The 14,127-nt window shown below is 39.8% G+C and overlaps 1 protein-coding gene across 3 annotated transcripts; it reads right to left on the reverse strand.

Annotated features, from left to right (window-relative positions):
- Positions 1 to 774: 774 nt before the first annotated feature.
- Positions 775 to 13,814, reverse strand: LOC115129345 (T-cell surface antigen CD2-like). 3 transcript variants are annotated; one of them, XM_065018524.1, is made up of 8 exons: positions 13,619 to 13,814; positions 12,983 to 13,321; positions 12,370 to 12,624; positions 12,037 to 12,162; positions 4,017 to 4,076; positions 3,680 to 3,835; positions 1,262 to 1,375; positions 775 to 1,130 (listed from the first exon to the last, which is right to left on the reverse strand). In XM_065018524.1, the coding sequence occupies exons 1-8, from the start codon at positions 13,665 to 13,667 to the stop codon at positions 1,117 to 1,119; spliced, it is 1,113 nt and encodes a 370-aa protein (XP_064874596.1). In that variant the 5' UTR covers positions 13,668 to 13,814; the 3' UTR covers positions 775 to 1,116. The 3 variants fall into 3 exon arrangements, with proteins under 3 accessions (XP_064874596.1, XP_029515447.2, XP_029515448.2); XM_029659587.2 differs by lacking the exon at positions 3,680 to 3,835 and having other exon boundaries at positions 13,619 to 13,811; XM_029659588.2 differs by lacking the exons at positions 3,680 to 3,835; positions 4,017 to 4,076 and having other exon boundaries at positions 13,619 to 13,803.
- Between the last annotated feature and the right edge of the window lie 313 nt (positions 13,815 to 14,127).

Here is a 14,127-nt window from a genome sequence, read left to right on the forward strand (position 1 = left end):
GGAAGATATTCCAGTCTGTGCTAGCAAAACAGTCCTGTACCTTAGAATCTGCTTCATCTGACCACTTTTTTATTGACTGAGTCACTGATGCTTCCTACTTTAGTTTTTGCTTGTAAGCAGGAATCAGGAGGATAGAGTTAAGATTAGATTTGCCAAAATGGAGGGCGTGGGAGAGCTATGTACGCATCTCTGTGTGTGGAGTAAAGGTGGTCTAGAGGTTTTTTTTTCCTCTGGTTGCACATTTAACATACTGGTATGTTAACATACACAAATTTGAGTTTCTCTGCATTTTAAGCCCCCGGCCACTAGGAAAGTCGCATTTGGATGAGTTTTCCATTTTGCTTATGGCCGTATACAGCTCATTGAGTGCGGTTTTAGTGCCAGCATCGGTTTGTGGTGGTATTTTGACAGCTATGAAATATACAGATGAAAACTCTCTTGGTAAATAGTGTGGTCTATAGCTTATGATGAGATACTCTACCTCAGGCGAGTAAGACCTCCAGATTTCCTTAGATTTCGTGCACCAGCTGTTGTTTACAAATTTACACAGACTGCCACCCCTTGTCTTACCAGAGGTTGCTGTTCTATCCTGTCAAAAAAGCTTAATACCCGCCAGCTGTATGTTATTCATGTCGTCATTCATGGGTTATTCCTTTTCATGGTTTTGAGTGCAAGAACTCTACATATTTGCTATCGCAAAAAAAATGTGTTTGTGTTTATGAAGGTCTTAGGTCACATTCAAATAAGAAAGAAAATGTATTTTCAAAAACACAATAGCATTTTCATTCCTTTATGTAACTGTATGTACAAATGAAATCCACTAAAACACTACAATTCAAGAGTTAAAATCCATTAAATTAACACCATCACATGGATCATTCATTATTACTTTGTTAAGGGCAGGTCTGAAGGAACATTCTGAAACTATGAAAATATGTCAAAAGATCTAAATACATTACTGTGCTTTGAGTTTGAGCTTGATTAAAATTAAAACAGCAATAAGCAGTATAACATCATCATTAGTCATCAGTCATGGTCCCCATGGCAACTTTCATGACATCAACACCCCTCTTAGAGTCCCACCGTGATCCACCTGAGAGTCTGCAAACACTCTGCTTACTCACCATCATCTGGAGAGAGAGAAAAGGAGAGTGAGCGAGAGAGAGTGAGCTAGAGAGAGAGAGCGAATTAAGAATAATAATAACATTTTACTTATCAAACAAAATACATTAAAACAAAGGTACAATGATGCGTTACTGACCTTGTTCTTGAGGACAGGTTTTCTTCTTGTAAAACCAGTATGATCCCAGACAGATTGTCAGCAGAATGAAGACTTCAGCAAGTTGGAAATAAACAAACACATTGAACACTGGTCCTGGGGGACAGAAGGGAGAAGGTATAACACCTAAATTAACTAATCAGCGAATTAATATAATCCATGAACATGAACTGCAGTAAGATCTGCTATCAACATAAAACCTACCAGCCCATGAGGAAATTTCCACTGAATGTTCTGATAAAGGGAGACAGCAGTAAATCATTTTCTGTGGCTGGGACGTGTTACTAAGGTTTCATGCCTCTTACCAGTGGTTGCCTCTATCACAGTTGTGGAGGCCACTGTTGTAGGGTATTATTACCCTCAATAACCCACCCTGAAATCTTTGTCTCCTCACTTTATTGTTTTTGAAAGTTATGACAGTGTCTCCTTGCAAAGTTTTATTTACATACTTTTTTACTTTGGATCCTGCATCGCGGTTAGCCTCAGCTGCTGTGACAGCTACAATCTGTCCCGGGATCCTTCCAGACCAAAAAGCCTGAAGTTGTTTACCGTAGCTTAGCTACTAGCCTAGCTGGTAGCTATCAGTATCAAGCTAGCAAGGTTTCCCAACCCTTGTGTCTGGGACCTCAGAGGTTTCCCACACTAATTGCGGCTGGATTCCCTGCTGCCTGTGCCTTTTCCCTGCAACATGACCTGGCTGGAACTGCATTGTATGGCTACCAACATTAACTGATGCTGTGACCAACAGTATGTGCAATGACATTGCTTTCGTGTGGATTTAAAGGAGGAAACATATTTCTGCTTTTTGGATTTTGCCATTATTGTGAGATATTTTTGTTCATTTGTTCATCCTGTAAGGAAAGAGACACAGAAGCCTAGCTGGCCGTATTTCTCAGATGGAGGCCATTATTAGGCCAAACAGATCATTCGGGGGGAGTAGAGCCTTGGTCAGGGAGGTGACCAAGAACCAAACTGTCACTGAAAGAGCTCCAGAGTTCCTCTGTGGAGATGGAAGAACTTTCCAGAAGGACAACCATCTCTGCAGCACTCCACCAATAAGGCCTTTATGGTAGAGTGGCCAGACGGAAGCAAATCCTCAGTAAAAGGCACATGACAGCCACTCTCAGTAAAAGGCAAATCACAGCTTGCTTGGAGTTTGCCAAAAGGCACCTAAAGACTTTCAGACCATGAGAAACAAGATTCTCTGGTCTTATGAAACAAAGATTCTACTCTTTGGCCTGAATGCCAAGCATCATGTCTGGAAGAAACCTGGCAATATCTCTATGGTGAAGCATGGTGGTGGTAGCATCATGCTGTGAGGATGTTTTTCAGCGGCAGGGACTGGGAGACTAATTGGGATCGAAGGAAAGATGAACGTAGCAAAGTAGAGAGCGATCATTGGTGAAAACCTGCTCCAGAGCGCTCAGGTCCTCAGACTCAGGCGAAGGTTCACCTTCTAAAAGGACAGCAACCCTAAGCACACAGCCAAGACAACGCAGGAGTGGCTTCAGGACAGTCTCCAAAAATCTTTGAGTGGCTCAGGCAGAGCCCGGACTTGAACCCGATCAAATGTCTCTGGAGAGACCTCAAAATAGCTCTGCAGCGATGCTCCCCATACAACCTGACAGAGTTTGAGAGGATCTGCAGAGATGAATGGCAGAAACTCCCCAAATATAGGTGTGCCAAGCTTGTAGCATCATACCCAAGAAGACTTGAGGCTTTAATCACTGCCAAAGGTGCTTCAACAAAGTACTGAGTAAAGGGTCTGGATGTAAATGTAATAAATACCTGTTTTTGCTTTGTCATTATGGTGTGTGTAGATTGATGAGGGGGAAAAACTATCGTATCCATTTTAAAATAAGGCTGTAACGTAACATAATGGACAGAAATATCAATGGGGTGGTGTTGCAGTCTATATTCAGAACCACATTCCTTTAAAGCTTTTAAAACATCTCATATTAAATACTGTGGAAATAATATGGCTACAGGTTAATCTGCCTAACCTAAATTCCATTATTGTGGGAAGCTGCTACTGACCACCAAGTCCTAACAGTCACTATCTAGATAATATGTGTGAAATCGAATCAAATTTTATTAGTCACATACATATATTTAGCAGATGTTATTGCTGGTTTAGTGAAATGCTTGTGTTCCTAGTGCCAACAGTGCAGTAGTATCTAACAATACACATATATCTAAATGTAAAATAATGGAAATAAGAAATATATAAATATTAAGACGAGCAATGTCAGAGTGGCATTGACTAAAATACAGAAGAATAGAATACAGTATATACATATATTCAGTTGAGCATCCGGGTGGTAGTCGGCTAGTGATGCTTATTTAACAATCTGATGGTCTTGAGATAGAAGCTGTTTTTCAGTCTCTCTCTTGGTGCACCTGTTTTGTTGAGTTGCGTCTTCTTCACCACACTGTCTGTGTGGGTGGACAATTTCAGATTGTCAGTGATGTGTACGCCGATGAACTTGAAGCCTTTCACCTTCTCCACTGCGGTCCCGTCGATGTGGATAGGGGCACGCAACCCACTGCTGTTTCCTGAAGTGCAGGGGATAGGGCATTGTGCAGTGTGAAGGCAATTGCATCGCCTGTGGATCTGTTGGGGCACTATGCAAATTGAAGTGGATCTAGGGTGTAAGGTAGAGGTGATATGATCCTTAACTAGCCTCTCTCTGACAGAAGTGAGTGCTAAGGGGTGATAGTAATTTAGTTCAGTTACCTTTACTCTCTTTTGTACAGGAGCAATGGTGGACATCTTGAAGCAAGTGGGGACAGCAGACTGGGATAGGGAGAGATTGAATATGTATGTAAATACTCAAGCCAGCTGGTCTGCGCATGCTCTGAGGAAGCTGCTAGACCGTCTGGACTGGCATCCACTGTACTGACGTTTTGCCAATTTGATTGCTTTACGGAGGGAATAACTACACTGCTGGTATTCAACCATATTCCCAGTCACCTTGAAAAGGTTAAATGCAGTTGTTCGCGCTTTCAGTTTTGAACGGATGTTGCCATCTATCCAAGGTTTCTGGTTTGGGTAGGTTTTAATAGTCACAGTTGGAACAAAATCACCTATACACTTCCTGATGAAGTCATTCACAGTGTCCGCGTATACAGTTGAAATCGGAAGTTTACATACACCTTAGCCAAATACATTAAACTCAGTTTTTCACAATTCCCTGCATTTAATACTAGTAAAAATTCCCTGTTTTAGGTCAGTTAGGATCACCACTTTATTTTAAGAATGTGAAATATCAGAATAATAGTCGAGATAATTATTTATTTCAGCATTTATTTTTTCATCACATTCCCAGGGGGTCAGAAGTTGACATACACTCCATTAGTATTTGGTAGCATTGACGTTAAATTGTTTTTCTTGGGTCAAACGTTTCAGGTAGCCTTCCACAAGCTTCCCACAAACTGTTGGGTGAATTTTGTCCCATTCCTCCTGATAGAGCTGGTTAAACGGAGTCAGGTTTGTAGGCCTCCATGCTCGCACATGCTTTTTCAATTCTGCCCACAAATGTTCTATAGGATTGATGTCAGGGCTTTGTGATGGCCACTCCAATACCTTGGCTTTGTTGTTCTTAAGCCATTTTGCCACAACTTTGGAAGTATGCTTGGGGCTATTGTCCATTTGGAAGACGCATTTGCAACCAAGCTTTAAATTCCAGACTGATGTCTTGAGTTGTTGCTTCAATATATCCACATAATTTTCCTCCCTCATGATGACATCAATTTTGTGAAGTGCACCAGGTACTCCTGCAGCAAAGCACCCCCACAACATGATGCTGCCACCCCCGTGCTTCAAGGTTGGGATGGTATTCTTCGGCTTGCAAGTTGCAAACCGTAGTCTGGCTTTTTTATGGCGGTTTTGGAGCAATGGCTTCTTCCTCGCAAAGCGGCCTTTCATGTTATGTCGATATAGGACTCGTTTTACTGTGGATATAGATACTTTTGTACCAGTTTCCTCCAGCATCTTCACAAGGTCCCTTGTGTATGTTCATGTTGCATGTCCGAGGGCTTCCACTAGATGTCAACCATCTATAGAAATTTGAATGAGACTTCTACTGTGTTGTGGGACTGAATGAGAGCAGAATGTATCAGGTGACTGGCAGTCAGCTATTTTCTGATCACGCGCATACCTCATGGTATCCATTTGCGTTCCATTGCTCATCAAGACACAAAGGAATACTCCGGTTGGAACTTTATTGAAGCTATATGTTAAAAACATCCTAATGATTGATTCTGTACTTAGTTTGAAATATTTCTTCGACCTGTAATATAACTTTTTGAAGTTTTTGTCCGACGTAACGCTGACCAGAATGAGCTAAAAAAAAGGAGGTATTTGGACATTAATAACGGACATTATCGAACAAAACAAACATTTATTGTGGACCTGGGATTCCTGGGAGGCTTTCTGATGAAGATCATCAAAGGTAAGGGAATATTTATCATGTAATTTCTTGTTTATGTTGACACCAACATGGCGGCTATTTTGACTATTTTTCTGAGCGCCGTCTCAGATTATTGCATGGTTTGCAAGTTTTAAAAAAAATCAGACACAGCGGTTGCATTAAGGAATATCTATAAACAGCACAGGAATTAAATCATCATCATGTATCACATTTTTACTAATTTAGCAGAAATTTGCTTTAACCTCTTCAACCTATGGGGGCGCTATGTCATTATTGGATAAAAAAACGTGCCCGTTTTAAGAGCAATATTTTGTCACGAAAAGATGCTCGACTATGCATATAATTGCCAGCGTTGGAAAGAAAACACTCTGACGTTTTCAAAACTGCAAAGATATTATCTGTGAGTACCCCAGAACTGATCTTACAGGCGAAACAAAGATGAAACTTCAAATAGGAAATTAACAGGATTTTTGACGCTGTGTTTTACTAACGTCTCCTTATATGGCTGTGAATATGCTGTGAACGAGCTTATGCGCTCTGCCGTTCATCCAAGATGTCTGCAGCATTGTGGCGTATGTGTAGGCATATCATTGGAAGATTGGCCATAAGAGACTACATTTACCAGGTGTCCACCCGGTGTCCTTTGTCGAAATTGCTGCGTAATCTACAAGCTGCACTCATTCATTCATGTGATTCAGGGGAGAGAGGAGACTTCCACGAACGATATATCATCGAAGAGAACTATGTGAAAAACACCTTGAGGATTGATTCTAAACAACGTTTACCATGTTTCAGTCGATATTGTGGAGTTAATTTGGAAAAAAGTTCGGCGTTTGGATAACTGAATTTTCGTTTTTTTTTGGTAGCCAAATGTGACGCACCAAACGGACCGATTTCTCCTGCACAAAAAATCTTTCAGGAAAAACTGAGCATTTGCTATCTAACTGAGAGTCTCCTCATTGAAAACATCCGAAGTTCTTCAAAGGTAAATTATTTATTGAATGTTTTTGCTGGTTTTTGTGAAAATGTGGCCTGCTAAAATGCTAACGCTAAATGCTAATGCTAAATGCTAACGCTAAATGCTAAATGCTAGTTTGCTATGGTAGAGAAGCATATTTTTGAAAATATGAGATGACAGTGTTGTTAACAAAAAGCTAAGCTTGAGAGCAAATAGATTCATTTCATTTCATTTGCGATTTTCATGAATAGTTAACGTTGCGTTATGGTAATGAGCTTGAGGCTGTAGTCACGATACCGGATCCGGGATGGCTCGACGCAAGAAGTTAACCTGTTGCTTCTACTCGGGACGCTTGCGTCCCAACTAGAGCTCTGGAAATGCAAATGCGCTACGCTAAATGCTAATAGTATTAGTTAAAACTCAAAAGTTCATTAAAATACACATGCAGGGTATCGAATTAAAGCTACACTCGTTGTGAATCCAGGCAACAAGTCAGATTTTTTAAATGCTTTTCGGCGAAAGCATGAGAAGCTATTATCTGATAGCATGCAACACCCCAAAAGACCCACAGGGGACGTAAACAAAATAATTAGCATTTCGGCGTTACACAAACCGCACAATAAAATAGAAAACATTCATTACCTTTCACCATCTTCTTTGTTGGCACTCCTAGATGTCCCATAAACACTATTTGGGTCTTTATTTCGATTAAATCGGTCCATATAAAGCCTAGATATCGTTATATGTAGACTGTGTGATAAACGAAAAAACATCGTTTCAAAACGTAACGTCATTTTTTAAATTCAAAAAGTCGACGATAAACTTTCACAAAACACTTCGAAATACGTTTGTAATGCAACTTTAGGTATTAGTAAACGTTAATAAGCGATAAAATTAATCAGGAGGCGATGTAAAGATCATTAGCTGTCCGTCTGGAAAAATGTCCGGCTAGAAACTCAACGAAAATATCCGGTCCTAGACCGGAGGAGATACGGTGTCCTGCATGTGTTTGACCAAGAAAAAACTCGAAGGGAAATGACAAGACTCTAGACACCGTCTGGAAGCTGTAGGTACTGCAACCTCAGTCAATTAATTGTGGTTCACCTTTATCAATGGGTTCAAGTGGCGCATGGATATATTTTCCCATTTTCAGTGATCAGTTTTTCCTGTGCTTTTCGATGTAAATGCCGTTCTGGTAAAGCCACAGCAGTGATTTAACCAGTTTTTTAAACGTCTGAGTGTTTTCTATCCACACAGACTAAGCAAATGCATATACTATATTCCTGGCATGAGTAGCAGGGCGCTGAAATGTTGCGCGATTTTTAACAGAATGTTCAAAAAAGTAGAGGGTCGACTTAAGAGGTTAAAGCAGTTTCCAAATCCATTGGATGTAGTGATCACAATATAGTAGCCACATATCGGAAAACCAAAGTTAATATATGGTATAAGAGGTCATACGATAAGTATTGTAGTGATTCTTATGTTGATGATGTAAAAACGATTTGCTGGTCTGTGGTGCAATGAGGAGCAACCAGACGCTGCACTTGACACATTTATGAAATTGCTTATTCCAGTTACGAATAAGCATGCACCCATTAAGAAAATGACTGAAGAAATGTTAAATCCCCTTGGATTGGCGAGAAATTGAAAAATGGTATGGCTGAGACGGATGTTGCAAAAGGAATGGCAAATAAGTCTGGCAGCACAACCGGTTGGCAAACGTACTGCAAATTGAGAAATCATGTGACTAAACTGAATAAAAATATGAAGAATCTATACCATGAAACAAAGATATATGACATAAACATGGATAGTAATAACCTTTGGAACACCTTAAATGAAATGTTGGGCAAAAAAAGGCGAACTCAGCTCCAACATTCATTGAATCAGATGGCTCATTCATCACAAAACCCACTTATATTGCCAACTACTTGAATGACTAAAAATAAATAAATAAATTTGAGCCAGTAAAAAAAAAACTTGACATGCTCAAATAGCCAATGTGTCTATGTATGTGGATGACTCAACACTATATCCACGTCAGCTACTACATCGATTGAAATGACTGCAACACTTAACAAAAAGCTGCAGTTAGTTTCAGAATGGGTGGCAAGGAATATGTTTGTCCTAAATATTTCAAAAGCTAAAAGCATTGTATTTAGGACAAATCATTCACTAAACCTCAACTAAATCTTGCAATGAATAGTGTGCAAATTGAGTAAATTGAGGCGACTAAACTGCTTGAAGTAACACTGGATTGTCTGGCCCTTAAATGTAAATGTAAAACTAACATTAATAATATGCATGTCAATCTCTCATGGCTCAAAGTAGAGGAGAGATTAACTTCATCACTACCTGTTTTTGTAAGAAGTGTTGACAAGCTGTTTAACTTCTTTGGGGTAGGGGGCAGTATTGGGTAGCTTGGATGAAAAACGTGCCCAAATTAAGCTGCCTGCTACTCAGCCGTAAAACCTAGAATATGCATATAATTAGAAAATCTGGATAGAAAACACTGAAGTTTCTAAAACTGGTTGAATGATGTCTGTGAGCATAACAGAACTCATACGGCAGGCAAAAACCTGAGAAAAAAATCCAAGCAGGAAGTGGGAAATCTGAGGTTTGTAGTTTATCACCTTAGCCCCTATTGAAGATACCGTGTGATATTAGTTATGTTTCACTTCCCAAGGCTTCCACTAGATGTCAACAGTATTTATAACCTGTTTTGAGGATTATACTCTAAAGGAGGGGCTCATAAGGGCTCTTTGAGGTAGTGGTCTGGCAGGGTGCCACAGCCTCGGTCTGGCGCGCTCACGTGAAAGGTAGCTACGTTCCACTTCATTTGTACAGACAAAGGAATTGTCCGGTTGGAAGATGAATGAAGTTTTATGTTAAAAACATCCTAAAGATTGATTCCATACTTGGTTTGGCATGTTTCTACGGGCTGTAATGGAACTTTTTGAACTTTTCGTCTGACGTTCGGCGTGACCTGAACGCGCTTTTGGATTTGTTTATCAAACGCCCTAACAAAAGAAGATATTTGGACATAACTGATGGACATTATCGAAATCAAGCATTTATGGTGGAACTGGGATTCCTGGGAGTGCATTCTGATGAAGATAATCAAAGGTAAGTGAATATTTCAAATGCGATTTCTGAGTAATGTTGACTATCCAATATGTCGGGTATCTTTTTGGCTGCTTTGTTGTCTAAAGGCTGTACTCAGATTATTGCATGGTTTGCTTTCTCCATAAAGTTCTTTTGAAATCTGACACAGAGGTTGCATTAAGGAGAGGTTTATCTAAAGTTCCATGTATAATAGTCTATCTTTATCAATGTTTATTATGAGTATTTCTGTAAATTGATGTGGCTCTCTGCACAATCACCGCGCGTTTTAGAACTACTGAAAGTAAAGCGCCAATGTAAACTCAGATTTTTTTATATATATATGAACTTTATCAAACAACACATACATGTATTGTGTAACATGAAATCCTATGAGGGTCATCTGATGAAGATCATCAAAGGTAAGTGATTCATTTTATCTCTAATTCTGCTTTTTGTGACTCCTCTCTTTGGTTGGAAAAATGGCTGTGTTTTTCTGTGACTTGGTGGTGACCTAACATAATCGTTTGTGGTGCTTTCGCTGTAAATCCTTTTTATATTCAGACACTGTGGCTGGATTAACGAAAATGTTATCTTTAAAATTGTGTAAAATGCTTGCATGCTTGAGAAATTTTAATTATGAGATTTTTGTTGTTTTGAATTTGGCGCCCTGCACTTTCCCTGGATGTTGCGGGGGGGTTCCGCTAGCGGTTATGGAACTGTGGCTACTGTGAGAGACACACACGCAGGTACAGACAAACGCACACAAACGCTAGCACATGCACTATTCACACACGTACATTGTAATATTGTTGTATGGTCTTATTCTACATTTTGTATTGCAGATATGTTGTGGTGTAGTAATGTTTTATGACTTGCTGTTTATCTTTCGTTCCTTAATGTGTTTGGACTCCAGGAAAACTAGCTGCTGTCCTGGCAACAGCTAATGGGGATCCCTAATAAATAACAATTAATACAGTTAACCTACAGTATATAAACCCTGGTGGCAATAAAACGTTTAAAGGAATCACATATCTGAGTTGAGATGTGCCAAGTGCTATGATGCTGCTACTTCAAGAGGGTCGTTCTGTGAAATGAGTCCCTTTTGGGTAGTGTAACCTGAAAATGAATCACTAATCTCTCGAGTGGCTAGATGTTCTTTACCATTTGGCCATCAGATTTGCCACCAATGCTCCTTATAGGACACATCACTGCACTCTATACTCCTCTGTAAACTGGTCACCTCTGTAAACTGGGCTTCTCTCAAGACCCACTGGTTGATGCTCATTTATAAAAACCCTCTTAGGCCTCACTCCTGTTTATCTGAGATATCTACAACAGCCCACATCCTCCAGATACAACATCGGTTCTGCCAGACACATTCTTTAAAAAGTCCCCAAAGCACACAGATCCCTGGGTCGCTCCTCTTTTCAGTTCACTGCAGCTAGCGACTGGAACGAGCTGCAACAAACACTCAAACTGGACAGTTTTATCTCAATCTCTTCATTCAAAGACTTAATCTTGGACACTTTTACTGACAGTTGTGGCTGCTTTGTGTGATGTATTGTTGTCTCTACCTTTTAGCCCTTTGTGCTGTTGTCTGTGCCCAATAATGTTTGTACCATGTTTTGTGCTGCTACCATGTTGTGTTGCTACCATGTTGTTATTATGCTACCATGCTGTGTTGTAATGTGTTGCTGCCTTGCTATATTGTTGTCATAGGTCTCTCTTCATGTAGTATTTGTTGTCTCTCTTGTTGTGATGTGTTTTGTCCTTTATTTATATTGTATATTTGTATTAATTTTAACCCCAGGCCCCCGTCCCCACAGGAGGTCTTTTTGCCTTTTGGTAGGCCGTCATTGTAAATCAGAATTTGTTCTTAACTGACTTGCCTAATTAAATAAAGGTTAAAAAAAATATGTTCACATGAAATAAAGACAAATCACCAGAAATTACTTTGGCAAAGCAACAAAATAAGGCTTTACAATAATGGTGAACACTTGGAGACATTTTGGGATTAAGTGGGTTAAAATGTTCCTAGAGGTCACAGAGGGTGACAGAGGGACACGTCAAAATGCTGCATTTTGGCACTTTAGGAACTCTTCATAAATATAAAAAATCTGAGATATTTTATTCTCCATGTGGTCTAGATTGAAAAAAGATCAATTAGGGACTCATTTTGTGGAACGACCCTAGAGGTCATGATGTCCATCATAATAATAATAACCATCATCATCATCATCAATATCAACATTATCCCTTACCAGTGGAGGTTTTACTGGTGGGGGCCTCAGTCACAGTCGCCACCGTTGTAGACTCAACACACAGGGTAATCACCCACTCTGATATCTTTGTCCCGTTGGATAACGTGCAGTTAACATATATCAGCCCTGTAGGCAATCCAAACAACAGTAATCACATTCGTATCTGAATTACATGTAAATACTGGCAAATGGATAGTGCTGTTTTGAAACAGGTCAATTCTTATTGATAAGAATTGATCATTGATCATTATAATCATCATTATTATTATCATTCATATTTGATATTGTTGATCAGAATGTATTTTTAACAAAGTAAGTTGAACAGTAGATTACCTGGACAGTGTGAGATTCTCCTGCTGACAGTATTACGGTTGATGTTGTTTCTGACGGTACAGGTGAGATTTCCTGACAGGCCTTTCTTCAGAGTGATGGTGTTTGTCTTATTATCAGGAGGGGCATCAGTCTCGTTCAGCGTCTGTCCATCCAGAGTCCAGCTGTACTGGGGACCATCCCCCTCAGAGGAGCAGGACACCCTCATCTCTCCATGGGACAGACACTCAGAGGACAGCTGAGGACTGGACACTGGAGCTGTGGGGGAAGAAGGATATGTAACTGTAGTAAGAGGGAAAAACACATTACAACACAACACCAGCCATTCTTCTTTAAAGTCACAGAAACTACTGTAGTCGACAGGAGCAGCAGATTCATGACACACAATGACTGTATTTCAAATAACCAACAGATGATTTAATGTTGATGGATGTGGTTATGACTCTATGTACCAACTACAGTAGACTATGAAAATAAAAATGACTCCTGTTGAATGACTACACATAAAATGCATTTCTCATTATTTTGATTATTAAGCAGTCACATATGTGTAGTTTAGCCAGAGCAATATGTAGAGCTTGTGAAAGTTAAATTACTTGGCAAGTAAGTTATTTACCTTCGATGAACAGTTGTAGTCCTATGGTCCCTGATGATCTCCCTTCTGAATCATATTTTCCGAGCAGGTATTCACCAGAATCATTCCTTCTTGTGTTATTTAACCTCAATGTCCCATTGTTTATAAAGAAGTGTACTCTGTCTTCAATGGGGGTGTATGTTATTACCCGTTTGCCCATCTTAATTTTGAGTATCTTTGTTTTAGCACCAGTTGAGCCTTTCCAAAATGAGAGATCATCATACCTCGTGGTATCAGTCACCAGCTGGAGATAGACAGTTCCTCCCAGAGGTCCATAACACTGAGATCCATCTTCTCTAGCATCACAGGAAGTCTCCAAGCCTGAAGATCAAGAAGAAAAACAGACACTGTAGTGACTATCACTGTTCTAAACCATGTCAAGTCATGTATCATTTTACAGATGAGGATACAAGCGACTAACAGTACAACCAAACCAACAGCATCAAGGTGATAGGGATCATTAAGTCAGTGATCATTATCATGGGACAACTGTCTTCTACCGTGTTCTGAATATTGTCTATCACCATCCGTCATTTCTGCTACATGTATAGAAGACTCCTGATATTATATTCTGCATAAAAGAAGAGGGAAAGGAACACATATAAAGATGTTTCTTACCATGAGACACTCCTGCTGAGATCACCAACAGTCCTAAAACAGCCTCCATGTCTCTTTACAACGCAGGGTCTCAGTTTATCAAATTAACTTCGGTATTTCAAAAAGGTCCTCTATTTTCTATTCAGAGCTGAATTTGTGTTACGGCACAAACGAAACCAATGCAAGGAAAGTATGAGAAATAGCTGTTCCTGCCACTCAGAAGACCTCAACCAGTTTGTGACAAGCAAAAGAAGAAGTTAAATTTTGAACCTATTCATAGGTTCTAACTCAGAGGAAAGAGGATGAGCCCCATCAAAGTCTCACTTATTCATTATACAAACCACCAGAATGGCTTCATGTCTCATGTGTGATGGATTTAGTTAAGATGTCAAACACAGGATGTGATAAGTGAGGTTTCTTTTGAGTGTGAAGAAGAGATGTTTGCGCCTGAGAATATAACACCTCATTTGTTGTGTCAGGGCAGTGATCAGCTCTCACACCCTGCTGTCCAACACTGACATGAAGACACT

Source organism: Oncorhynchus nerka, linkage group LG5 (assembly GCF_034236695.1).
Source record: "Oncorhynchus nerka isolate Pitt River linkage group LG5, Oner_Uvic_2.0, whole genome shotgun sequence".
In the NCBI taxonomy this organism is placed as follows: Eukaryota; Metazoa; Chordata; class Actinopteri; order Salmoniformes; family Salmonidae; genus Oncorhynchus; species Oncorhynchus nerka.